Source organism: Gopherus evgoodei, chromosome 2 (genome assembly GCF_007399415.2).
Source record: "Gopherus evgoodei ecotype Sinaloan lineage chromosome 2, rGopEvg1_v1.p, whole genome shotgun sequence".
NCBI classification, from domain to species: domain Eukaryota; kingdom Metazoa; phylum Chordata; order Testudines; family Testudinidae; genus Gopherus; species Gopherus evgoodei.
In genome coordinates, this window is record NC_044323.1 from 50174079 (window position 1) to 50186298 (window position 12220).

The window sequence follows — 12220 nt, forward strand, 5'->3', positions numbered from 1 at the left end:
GAAAAGATACTTTTAGATCTTCTGTCCAAATATTGATTGCATCTGAGCCTGTGGCATCTTGTGCTCTCCCTACTTACTCTTCTAATTGAATTAGATGTGATATGATGGTTCCTGGTGGTGCTCTGCCTGTCAGGGTCTTGGAAGTTGAAGGTACTCATTGATAATCATTGGGATCTCTTTGAATGGAATATGTGGTGTTAACTTAAAGTAACTCCTTCCGCAAGATCCCAAAAATAGAGCGTGAGGGCTGGTCTAACACTGAAGCGGGGATCGATGCTCTGAGATTGATCCGAGAATGGTTGATTAGCAGGTCTAGTAAAGACCCGCCAAATCAACTGCAGATTGCTCTCCAGTTGACCATGGTACTGTACCTCCCGATGAGAAGAGTAAGATAAGTCGACCGGAGGCTTTCTCCCTTCAAACCCCCCCACTCCTGCGATGTAGACCCCGTGGTAACTTGACCTAAGGTATGTTGACTCCAGCTATGTTGTTTACGTAGCTGGAGTTGCATAACATAGGTCAACTTACCGCGGTAGTGTAGACATAGCCTGAGTGACACCTTGTGATCCACTGTGTGAAAGGCAGAGCTACTACAGGTCTTAGACCTCTTTCCACTGATGTGAGCTCACCTCACCTATATGTTATCTGAGTGCTGTCAGATAGGGCATGTCTGAAACCTAATTTAAAAGGATCTATAATTTTGGAGATGTCAAGGTTGTTGAAGTTGTCCTGAATTCAGAACTTTATCAGTGACCTTTTTGTTTAAAAAAAAAAAATGAAAAAAATTACTGCTCAGATTTCAGAGAGGGTTAGTCACACCTTACTTTCAGTTAGAGACCTGAAGGAGGAGCATTATTCCAAGAAAGGCTGGATGAAGCCACAGAAGAATATCAATAGTCTCAAAACACCCAAGGTAGTAGAAGGCTGGAAATAGTGAAAGTTCTGCAGTGAAATAAAAATGGGAACAAAGTGAAATTAAGAAATAAACTTGTCACCATCATTTTATGTTTATAAAGAAAAGTTTATATTTTGTATATTACTCATTTAAGGTTTCCATAAGATTCTTATGGAAATCTTGAGTACCTGTGGTGCAAGACAATATCTGAGTACTGGGTGATGGTGGAGAAAATCCTTTGATTTTTCCGAAAATTTCTTCTTAGGGTTTGAAAGGCTGCTTTATTATATATTAATCTTTTAAAAGTGGGCTACAAAAATATGAATTTGGCAATTTTAAATACGACCTTAACTTAAAGGGAGAAATGGTTTTGGTGTGAGGACAGTCTTCAATTTAAACGAAAACCATTTTGCTTAAACACCTTTTTCCCATGCTTAAAGCTAAGGGTAAACTTCTTTTTGTTTTACCTGGCTTGTTATGTTTCATATCAGATCTTGAATAACCTTTTTTTTTTTTTTTGCAGTGGACAGGCCAAAATCCCAGCAAGTTAGAACCTCTGGTACCATAAGGCGAACCTCTTCTTTGGACACAATAACAGGACCGTATCTCACAGGACAGTGGCCTCGTGATCCCCATGTACACTACCCTTCATGCATGAAAGATAAAGCTACTCAGGTAAAATCTATAAAATCACAGGACAAAAATTGCCTGATGAATTGGTCTGTCCCTGTTTGCATTTTATTATCTTGTCCAAAATGTCAACTAAACTCTCTGCAGTAGAACAGCAGCTTTTCTTTCAAAATCTCAGCACAAATACATAATTCTGAAAAAATTAAGGTATGATAATGTTTTTGTAATTTGCTGGTTTAATCTTACTAATATATTGCATAATTCAGAATGTTTCTGTGCTTGTAGAAAGTAAGTTTTCAATAATCCTTCATCATTTTAATTAATAAGCACATTTAAAAAATATAACTGAGGTGAATTTCTGTCAGTGGCAATCTAGTAAATTATGAATAGGTGCTGTATTCTTTTCTGCAACCATAATAAAGCAGTCCTCTTGCTGTTGTAATTTTTGCTACTCCTGAAAGCAGTGAATAAAAGGTGAGCTTCTAATATCTATTAATATCTATTAATTACTTACAGTATTGGTGGTTCTGCAGTTCTTCAGTTCATCTGCAAATTTGACACCATCAGCTCAGGATTAAACAAAGACTGTGAATGGCTAGCCAACTACAAAAGCAGTTTCTCCTCCCTTGGTTTTCACACCTCAACTGCTGGAAGAGGGCCTCATCTTCCCTGATTGAACTAACCTCGTTATCTCTAGCCTGCTTCTTGCTTGCATATATATACCTGCCCCTGGAAATTTCCACTGCATGCATCCGACGAAGTGGGTATTCACCCATGAAAGCTCATGCTCCAATACGTCTATTAGTCTATAAGGTGCCACAGGACTCTTTGTTGCTTTTACATTTTTAGTCAAGCAGTTTCCATTAATAGTAATGGGAATGGCATTGCTTAAGCCCAGTGTAGGAATCAGTGTTTTAGTGGTGTGTATTATGAACATTTCAAAGCAAGCCATAGTTTTTGATTTCTGGTTCAAGTTCATCAGGTATTTCGGACCAAGAGGATTAGTGAATACTATTGGTGCAAATGTTTTTCTAACATTCAGAGGTGCACTGGCATAGTAGATTATCCAGCCTATTTTTTCTGTCCTCCACCTGGAAATACCCTTGACTGTTCAGGCTAGCAAGTGGCGAATTGTGTTCAACATAACTAAATTTAGACTTGGAGGAAAGAGCCTAAAGTAAGAACATATGTTAAATATGCAGATGTTACATCGTGCTAACCAGGAATCAGAATTTACTCAGGTTAACCCAACTTCTAAATGCAGGCCTTCAGAGTCAACTTTGTAGGTCCCCAAGTTTTTACCTTTAAGACAGTGGTTCTCAAACTGTGGGTTGGGATCCCAAAGTGGGTCGGGACCCTGTTTTAATGGGGTCACCAGGGCTGGGGTTAGACTTACTGGGGCCTGGGCTGAAGATGAAATCCAAGCCCCACCACCCATGGCCAAAACCTGAGGGGTTTAGCCATAGGTGGTGGGGCTCGGATTACAGGCCCCCCTATCTGGGGCTGAAGCCCTGGAGCTTTGACTCTGCCCCCCCCCCCCAGGGCATGGGGCTTGGGCTTTGGCTTCACCCTCCCCCCGCCCCAGGATGGTGGGGCTTGGGCAGGCTCAGGCTTGGTCCCCCCTTCCTGGGGTCATGTAGTCACTTTTGTTGTCAGAAGGGGATCATGTTGCAATGCACTTGGAGAACCCCTGCTTTAAGAGAGAAGTCTTGTTCAGCGTCTGTGGAGAAGGTTTAGTGTTAAATAGCTTGTACTTTGTTTGGGCTTCAAAGAACTCCATGTCCATGATAGTGCTAGCCTGACTTCATGTCTTATGTACCAGCTTACTATCCAGGCCACTGGTTGTATGTCTGAATCCCATCACAGAATAAAGTAGGGGTTTAAGCTGCTAATCCCTTTTTTGTATGAGAGCTGCTGTTGCTGATGTCATTGATGAATAGGCAGTTTAAAACATCATCTTGATATTTGGTTGAATTTTGAAGTTGGCCAAAATATTCTGCAGTACATTGTATGTTGGATGTTATAAAAGCGAACATATTAATGAGCCATCATTCCATGGGAATGGAGGCAAGAGTTAAACAAGGCTTACAAACTGTTATGAATTTACCGGACTGAACAAAATGTACTCAGCCACTCTTACTATCAGAGCTTTAAAAATTACCTGACCTCTGATTGCAAAAGAAGTAATCCCACTAGCCTGGATGAAAGATTTGTTGCTGTGGCAGCCCTTGTAATTTAATAGAACAAATGTTTGTGTATTGAATTGAATTGTAGTAGTTTTTTTTTAATTTAATATTTTGTAACTTCGAGTGCTTGTCTCTGTTTAGTGCATTTCAGGTTGCTTATGTGCCCAGGACCAGAGAGTTTTTTTCCCTTGCAGTGTCTGGTCCACACATGCACCCTCACTCTCCTCATGCACCTCACTGAGGACATAAAAGGCGCTGCCAGACTGCCACCATTTTAGTTTCTTCTTACAGCTTGTGGTCTAGGATGGAGTTTCAGTGTTCTGCTGACTTCTTTGGCTTTTCCTTGTAAATAGTTCAAAAAGGTAGTCTCAGTTCTTTTAGTCTACTTAGTGAGCTAAATTGTTAGGTTTGGCTTCCTTACTTTGGGACTCTTCCCCCCTCTCCTCAGGATGGATTGATTCAGTTCCCTCTTGGAAGCTGTGGGAATTTCAGGCTTGGCCTCCCTGGCCTGTAGGCTCTCCCTCAGGTTCAGGTGTCTTCCCTTCCCTCCTCTTCGGGACTAAGGAGACTTCCTGTCAGGCCTACACTCTTCCTTCTTGGGCTGTGCTTGTTAATTCAGGCCAGCTGTGGCATCCAACGGCTCCTCCCTAGATTGATGACACTTTTTACCATGGTCCTCTCCCCTGGGTTGGGAGAGCTCTGCAGGCATTAGTGTTTCCTAATGTCTCTGGAGCCCGTCTCACTAGGACCTCTGACTTCTTAGGGTGGCCTAACTTATATTACCTTTTGGTACCTGGTGATTTACACTGAGCTAACCAGTGAGGGAGAAAGGTCTAGCAGCCCATATCACCAAGCTTGAACAAGGAAATCATTGTAATTTGCGTGGTTTCACATTTAGGAGTCCTCGTTTCCTCTGACAGCAAAATTGTTCATTAAAATAATAGACTTCAGTGATACAGACTACTCTGCTGAACATGACTGTGCAGTTGTCCGTTGTCAAGCCTCCAATGTATTCTTCTGAATTAAGAACTTGACAGCTTGTACAATCCATCAATAGAAGTTTGTTCAATAAAAGATATAACCTCACCTACCTTGTCTTTCTCAATGAACCTAATAATGAAAATTCCTTGTTTCTACCTGATTTCCTGTTTCCTTTAGACAACTTCAGGTTTCCAATGTTTAAGTTATTTTCTAGAATAAATATGAATTCAGCAACTTCCAGATTTTCCATGAAATCATGGAATGTAGATATTTCTGCACCTACTTTGCATCAAATTGTCAAAATGGCTGGTTAGTGTTTGCTAATATATTAGATACAATATGGTTGACTAAAATCATTAAGGCTTACTCCATGTTACATAGATGCAGTGGGCCAGGTAATACAAATTTTTTCTGTATTTTTTATTTTGTTTTTAAATAGAAATTGCAGTCCTACTGTTGAAGTGTTTCATGGGGAACTGGTGCTTCACTTCTGAAAAATAAGGCTACTAAGATGAAGTTGATTGTTGAACTTGACTCTGAATGGTTATTGAATCTGAGGGTTTGAAATATCAGATCAGTGCTGAGTGTATTTACTTCATTGGCTTTCATTTTTAAAATACTCTTTTATTGGTATCTTTTCTAAGGAAACACTTGCTATTTTTTCCTTCTCATTTCTGGACTTCCTCCCACTCCCTAAAACGGAAAAGGATAGAAGACAAGTTTCAACCTTCTTACTGTAAACTAAACTTAACTTCCAGTTGGAAGTGTCAGCCAAGCAAGGGAGGTTAGCAGATAGAAGGACAAAAATATTTTCTTCCAGGGAAAAAAAAAGGAGGGGAGTGAGGGATTGAATGTATGAACACATAACTACAAAAGCAAGATGTCCACCAGGCAGACCAAAAGTAAATAAAAAAAAATTACTCGGAAATCCTGTATTTTGCTTTTTCAGTAGACACTATTTGTGGAGCTGAAGTAAATAATTTGATATGTTTCTTTATACCAATCCATAATTGACTAAAATAAAATATATATTTTGGTTATATAAATGGTGACACTGCAGGGAGGTATTACATTTTTTCTGTACAGGAAGGCCCCCCCAGGAATGGTGCTGGAATGAATGACACACATGCATCCTAAAAACAGAATGAAGACTGTGCTGAGACCTCCACATGATGGAAGTGACAAAGGATAAACTTGGATATGTAGGGCAGTTTGATAGGGAGAGGACTGATTTCTGGGAGAACAAAAGACACAGCCCTTTTCTGGGCAGCCTATTAAGACATGGCCTCTGTGAGCTTATTGTCAGGCACCATAGCCTTTGTAATATATGGTTCATCACTTGTAGTGTAGATTTCAGCAGCGATGTCTATGCAGCACAGAGTATCAAAGAAAAGAATTTTCTTCTAAAGTAAACATTACATTAATAACAGTAACTATAATTCAGTTGTTTCTCTCACTGTTGATGTGTTTTGATGTACTTCACATGAGTTTCTCTGAGAAGGAAGTGAAAAGTAAGCGGAACCTGCAATTCTAAAGTACAACAACCAGGGATCACAGCCCTTTCCATGTCGCTGATGTACTACATATGGTTGTCCATGCTGGCAAAGAGATGTCTTTGTCCTTGAGGACATTTGGGTACCTACTATTATAACGGGTCTGCTTGTTATGATTTTTTAAAAGAATAACTAATACATTTTGAGTTTTATTTCCTTAATAGATGAATAATGTCAATGCATAACAAATACAGCGTCATTCCTAACCATACATCCTTAATGTGCACTAAACTTTACAAGCTTAGCACCTTAGTGTGTGGTAGAAATGTCTGTGTCCTGTCTACACTAGTATTCCCACTGTTGCTGGCCAATAATATTGTAACAGTGGGAGATTTTTAAAAAATGGCAGTGCAGAATTGTGTGGTGGTAGTGTAGAAAAGCCCACGCTACTTTTGTAAATATTTTTTCCCTTCTTGTAATTCAGGAAGTCCAAATAGGTTCACACTGCTTTTCAAATGATCCATCTTCAAAAATGAAATCCACTTTGCTCAGTATATGAGAGCCACTTTCTCAGTGATCTGTTCAATTTTCCATAAATCTTGAAAAGCTCTCCAGAGGGCTGACGCCTGTGGTACATTATAGTCAACATTATACATGAATGTGTATGCAGTGGTGTAGCCGTATTGGCTCCAGGATGTTGGTGGGTGAGGTAATATCTTTTATTGGACCACCTTCTGTTTAAGTGCATAGTGTCTCTCTTTCTCACTAATGAAATCACACAAAAAAAGATAAAAGACAAAAACATATTGTGTGTGTGCGTGTGTATACTTCACAAAGCGATCATTTTATATCTGATCTTAGTCCTTATCCTCAAAGGAAGCCTGCACAATACATTCAAAAGACGAGCCTGGGAGCTTAAATTCATAATTTTGCTAGATGCTAAACTCATGCATTGCATAGACACTGTGTTTATGGCTTATTACAAATCTATGACATGCTAAGCCCTACTCCCCCTTCTCATGCCTGGAGGGGAGTTAACACATATTGCAAGGAACCATTCAGGGTGAAGTGACCTGTTAAGTAGTTATGCTAAACAATCTGTTCCACCTTGTATTCAGCTGTGACTTTCTGAGTACACTTCCCAGACCTGAGGAGGAGCTCGGTGAAGCTGAAAAGTGTGTCGTTCTCAGCAACAAAAGGTAGTCCAATAAAAGACATTACTTCATCCACCTTGTCTCTCTAATTATATATGAATGTCTAATTAGGTATGTGGTTTATTCTTCTGTTCTTTGTTCTGTTGGTGAATTTAAAGCCCCCCACTCCACACCCCCCCCCCCAACTTTTAGTATGAATGTAGAGGACACAGATAAAGAAAGAAGGCTTCTCTGCTATGCAACAGGGTCTCTCTTTTGTGCATTCAGTTGCTCAAGATTTCAGAGAATTTAAGATCAGCATGATAGCTGTGTCAGCACTAAACTCAGCTCTTAATCTTTTTCCTACTTGGCTGAGGAGCCTTTCCATAAAGGGGAATAGTCCATTTTTGGAACAGCTTCATAAAATGTACTTTTAAAGTTTTAAAGTTAATGCCATCCCTTTCTGAAATGCAGAATTAATTGACCAATCACTGAGCAAATACATCTTCCTGCTTTTTATAAGTGAATATTCTAACTAAATATCTTTATAGAAATATAATGCTCAAAAGATGCCCGACTGACACTTCACTGGTCCTTTCCTGATTGAATTTAAGGTCCTGATCTGCAAGGCACTTTCTTGCCTATGATGCAGCATGATCAGAGTATTTTTGCAAAGGTAGCTTTATTAGTTTCTGTGATTCCTATGCTAGCCAGCGTCTTACAGTCCCTACCTTTCAACTCTCCAGGACAGCTATGGCTTCATAGAAATGTTTTGAGTAGACTTGGCTGATGCTTACATCTCTTGGTTGTAGGAGGCCTATTCTTTCTAATGGCAGAATCCCAGTGAGGAATACTTCATAGAAGGAGATCTGATGAAGCCTGATAATGTTCAGGCCTAAATGCAAGACATTCTTCTTTCATAAGATGCCCACCCATTTGTCTTCCCTTATTCCTTCTGGAGGGATCAGAAGTTAAAAGGAGTGACCCAACTGTTCCTCAGTTCCTTCTTATCCATTGAAGCTGCAGCGAACTCTGATTGCATGATGTGTCCTAAATACTTTGTCAATTTTACTTCTTTTTTTCTGACTTTTCAAAACGATTTTGTTTAATTATGACAGGTTTCTTTATTTGAAAGAACAAAGAAGAAATGGTACTTCTCTGGTATGGATATTTTCTGGATTGCACAAGTGGGAAGGCTGCCTTATGCACTCCTTCTGGCAGGGGAGTCTCCTCAAACCCAGTCAGCTGAGTCTGGCAATATGCAAATCCAGCATCTACTTTGTAGATCTGCTAGCCTAAGTAACTTTTGCCTGGCTTAAGAGTTGCCCACATCCTCCATCTTAACCAGCAGACTGTGCCCACTCTCAAGTTGTTGTAGAGTTGTGTATGGCACAGAGTCCCTTGGGTCAACCTAATTCAGCTTCAGGGGTCTGACCACATTGGGCACCAGAGGTCCCTGGATCTTCTGTGCTCACTTAACATGATATTGAGATCTTGGTGCCATCAACATTTCACAGAGGCCCTCAGCTTTCTCTAGGCTGACCTAATTTGGAGCCAAGATTGTGGCACTGAAGTCCCCAGAACCCCGTGGATTAATCTAACTAATACCAAGGTTCTGTTACATCTAGGTTGACAGAGTTCAGGGCCTAGGAACTAACACTGTGGTCTCTTATAAACAGCTTTGATGAAGCAATGGGGTTTCCATTCTACATGTCAATAATCTTTCCACAGCAATCTGTGTTGTCTGAGTCTGGTGCAAACATTTTGGTCCCATTAACTGGTTTAGCACTTGCTTAAAGTAGTCAAGTGCTACTCTAAGTGGGGCTGAGGATCCGGCACAATTGACTGGTGAGCCACTTGCAGTGTGTACCAAACCTACTTCAGCTATGTGTTTCTAGTATTTACTGAAAACCTATCTAGAAATCCAGTATTTTGGTAGATGAATCCATCAAAAATAATAAATATTTAATCCTATTTTAGGCTTTTATGCCAGCACCCTATAGTGCACAAGCATCTCATGCTAGATTGGCATAGCAAGGTCTCTAACTGAGTTCATGGAGTCTGTGCTTTTCACCATTGGTTGGTTGGTAGGGAGGTTCTATTTTGTGTCTTTTTGAAGGGGGCAGGGGAAGATTGTGCATGTGAAGATGTGTTTTGATGTGCTTCACATCTTTTACAAAGACCTAGTTATACTACCAGTCTGTTTTTGGATTATTTTGTTGATTCTTTGAAATATTGGCACCTTGTTAAGTGGTATTGAGAGATGACAGTGTATTTTACTCTAACTACTGTATAGTGTATTCATCTATTTATAGAACATGGGAAACCAGAATTATAACCAAACTAGTGGACATGATTGAACAGATGGCAACCAGTTTATTTAAATAAACTGTTCAGTGTTGGCTATTAGCATTGGATGCCACAAGGGATTTTGTTAAGGTTTAATCATAAAATATATAGATTTACTTACATCTTGATCTTCAAATATGTCTCCCTAAATATACAAAAGTGTCAATGACATCAGAACAGTTGAGATTTTTTTGGTATGTTTGTGCACCCAAGCTGTGTCCTGTGTGGTAAAGTATTCCTAGAGCTCTCTGCACAAAGGCTGTGTTTAATTTTGGGGCTTCAGATGTCACTGACTCCTACCAACAAGTGAGAACCTACTGTATTTGTCTCATGACTAGTTCAGATCTTTCCATCATTGTCCCATCTGTATTCATGAATTTCGTTGTGCTTGGCTGAGCAAGGTAACAGTTTGGTGCAGAGAAGTATTTTCTAGAAGTTTTCAGTAATTACAAGGAACATATGAAAAGTACAATGGTTTAACAGAGAACCCAAGCTACCAATAAGAAAATATCTTCTTTTTTTTTTAAAGTTTCCTTGAACAGTGTGTGACTAGTGAGAAATAGGGAAGAAGAGGAAGAGAAATATACTTCTCCTTTACTCCGCCACATCTTCCAAGAGCTGATATTTTACCACACACTTAATATAGTATTTGCTTTTAATATTTGATTCTTTAACCAGTTTTTAGAAGTAAATTGAAAAATGGCTTCTCTGTGATAATGATAATTTCAAACACAGTATCAGTCACATCACAAATTCTTTATTTTAAACCAATTCCATGTAAAAGGAGAATTATAGACACCTACTGTACTTCCTTGGACTTCAGATCTGACTTGGTGTGAAACAGTGATCACGTAATGATCCTGCAATGTGATCAGATAAAACCCGTGGGTTCAGGAATGTTGTTTGAAGTCTGTGAGACTACCCAGACATAGGATTCTATGCTGCTGGATCAGACTGCAGGATCAGGACACTAGTGAGTTATGTACTGTCAGTTTCTAAATATCATTGGAAGGGAAACAATTAAAATAAACGTTTGAAAATTTTCTTTACAAGTGGCACCTTAGATATAAACTAGAAAAATGTTTAAATATAGTGTAGCTTTGTGTTTTCTTTGAGCATTACAGCATAAAAAATAGTACAGTTACACTTTGGTTTATTCAGCTTCTGTTAACTTTTGGTTTCTCATACCCAGCCTTGGTGTTTTTTGTTAAACCCCAAACAGAAGTAAGGTGATTGGGTGCTCTCTTCAGGAAACTTATGCTGTTAAACTATGCATTGTGCAATTGATGTTATTCCAAGTCATGCAGAATTCTTTCTATGCACAAATAAGTAACTGGTTAATTTAGACTAACATAATTTGTTGGGGAAGAGTCAGCATGGTTTTTGTAAAGAGAAATCATGCCTCACCAATCTACTAGAATTCTTTGAGGGGGCCAACAAGCATGTAGACAAGGGGGATACAGCGGATATAGTGTATTTAGATTTTCAGAAACCCTTTGACAAGGTTCCTCACCAAAGTCTCTTAAGCAAAGTAAGCTGTCATGGGATAAGAGGAAAGGTCATCTTATGGATTGGTAAATGATTAAAAGATAGGAATAAATGGTTAGTTTTCAGAATGGAGAGAGGGAAACACTGGTGTTCCCCAGAGGTCTGTAGTGGGCCCAGACCTATTCAAATCGTAAATGATCTGGAAAAAGGGGTAAACAGGTGGCAAAATTTGCAGATAATACAAAACTACTCAAGATAGCTAAGTCCCAGGCAGACTGCGAAGAGCTACAAAAGGATCTCTTAAAACTGGGTTACTGGGCAACAAAATGACAGATGGATTTCAATGTTGTTAAATGCAAAGTGATGCACACTGGAAAACATAATCCCAACTATACATATAAAATGATGGGGTCTAAATTAGCTGTTACCACTCAAGAAAGAGATCTTGGAGTCTTTGTGGATAGTTCTCTGAAAACATCCACTCAGTGTGCAGCGGCAGTCAAAAAAGTGAACAGAATGTTGGGAATAATTAAGAAAGGATAAAACAGAAAATATCATATCTCTATATAAATCTATGGCACTCCCATATTTTGAATACTGTGTGCAGATGTGGTTGCCCCATCTCAAAAAAGATGTATTGGAATTGGAGAAGGTTCAGAAAAAGGCAAAATGATTAGGGGTATTGAACAGCTTCCGTATGAGAAGAGATTAAAAAGACTGGGACTTTTCAGCTTGGAAAAAAGACAACTAAAGGGGGATATGATAGAGGTCAATAAAATCATGACTGATGTGGAGAAAGTAAATAAGGAAGTGTTATTTACTCCTTCTCATAACATAAGAACTAGGGGTCACCCAATGAAATTAATAGGCAGCAGATCTAAAACAAACAAAAGGAAGTATTTTTTCACACAACGCACAGTCAACCTGTGAAACTCTTTGCCAGAGGATGTTTTGAAGGCCAAAACTATAACAGAGTTTCAAAAAAGAACTAAAGTTCATTGAGGATAGGTCCATCAATGGCTATTAGCCAGGCTGGACAAGGATGGTGTCCCTAGCCTCTGTTTT

General features: G+C 39.3%; 1 protein-coding gene across 3 annotated transcripts in view; it reads left to right on the forward strand.

Moving 5' to 3' along the window:
* Positions 1-12220, forward strand: part of GLCCI1 (glucocorticoid induced 1) — a 106306-nt gene that overhangs the window by 24968 nt on the left and 69118 nt on the right. For all 3 annotated transcript variants that reach the window (XM_030550651.1, XM_030550652.1, XM_030550654.1), the window contains exon 2: positions 1419-1570. In XM_030550651.1, the coding sequence (XP_030406511.1) occupies positions 1419-1570 (152 nt within the window). The remainder of the gene's footprint in view (positions 1-1418; positions 1571-12220) is intronic.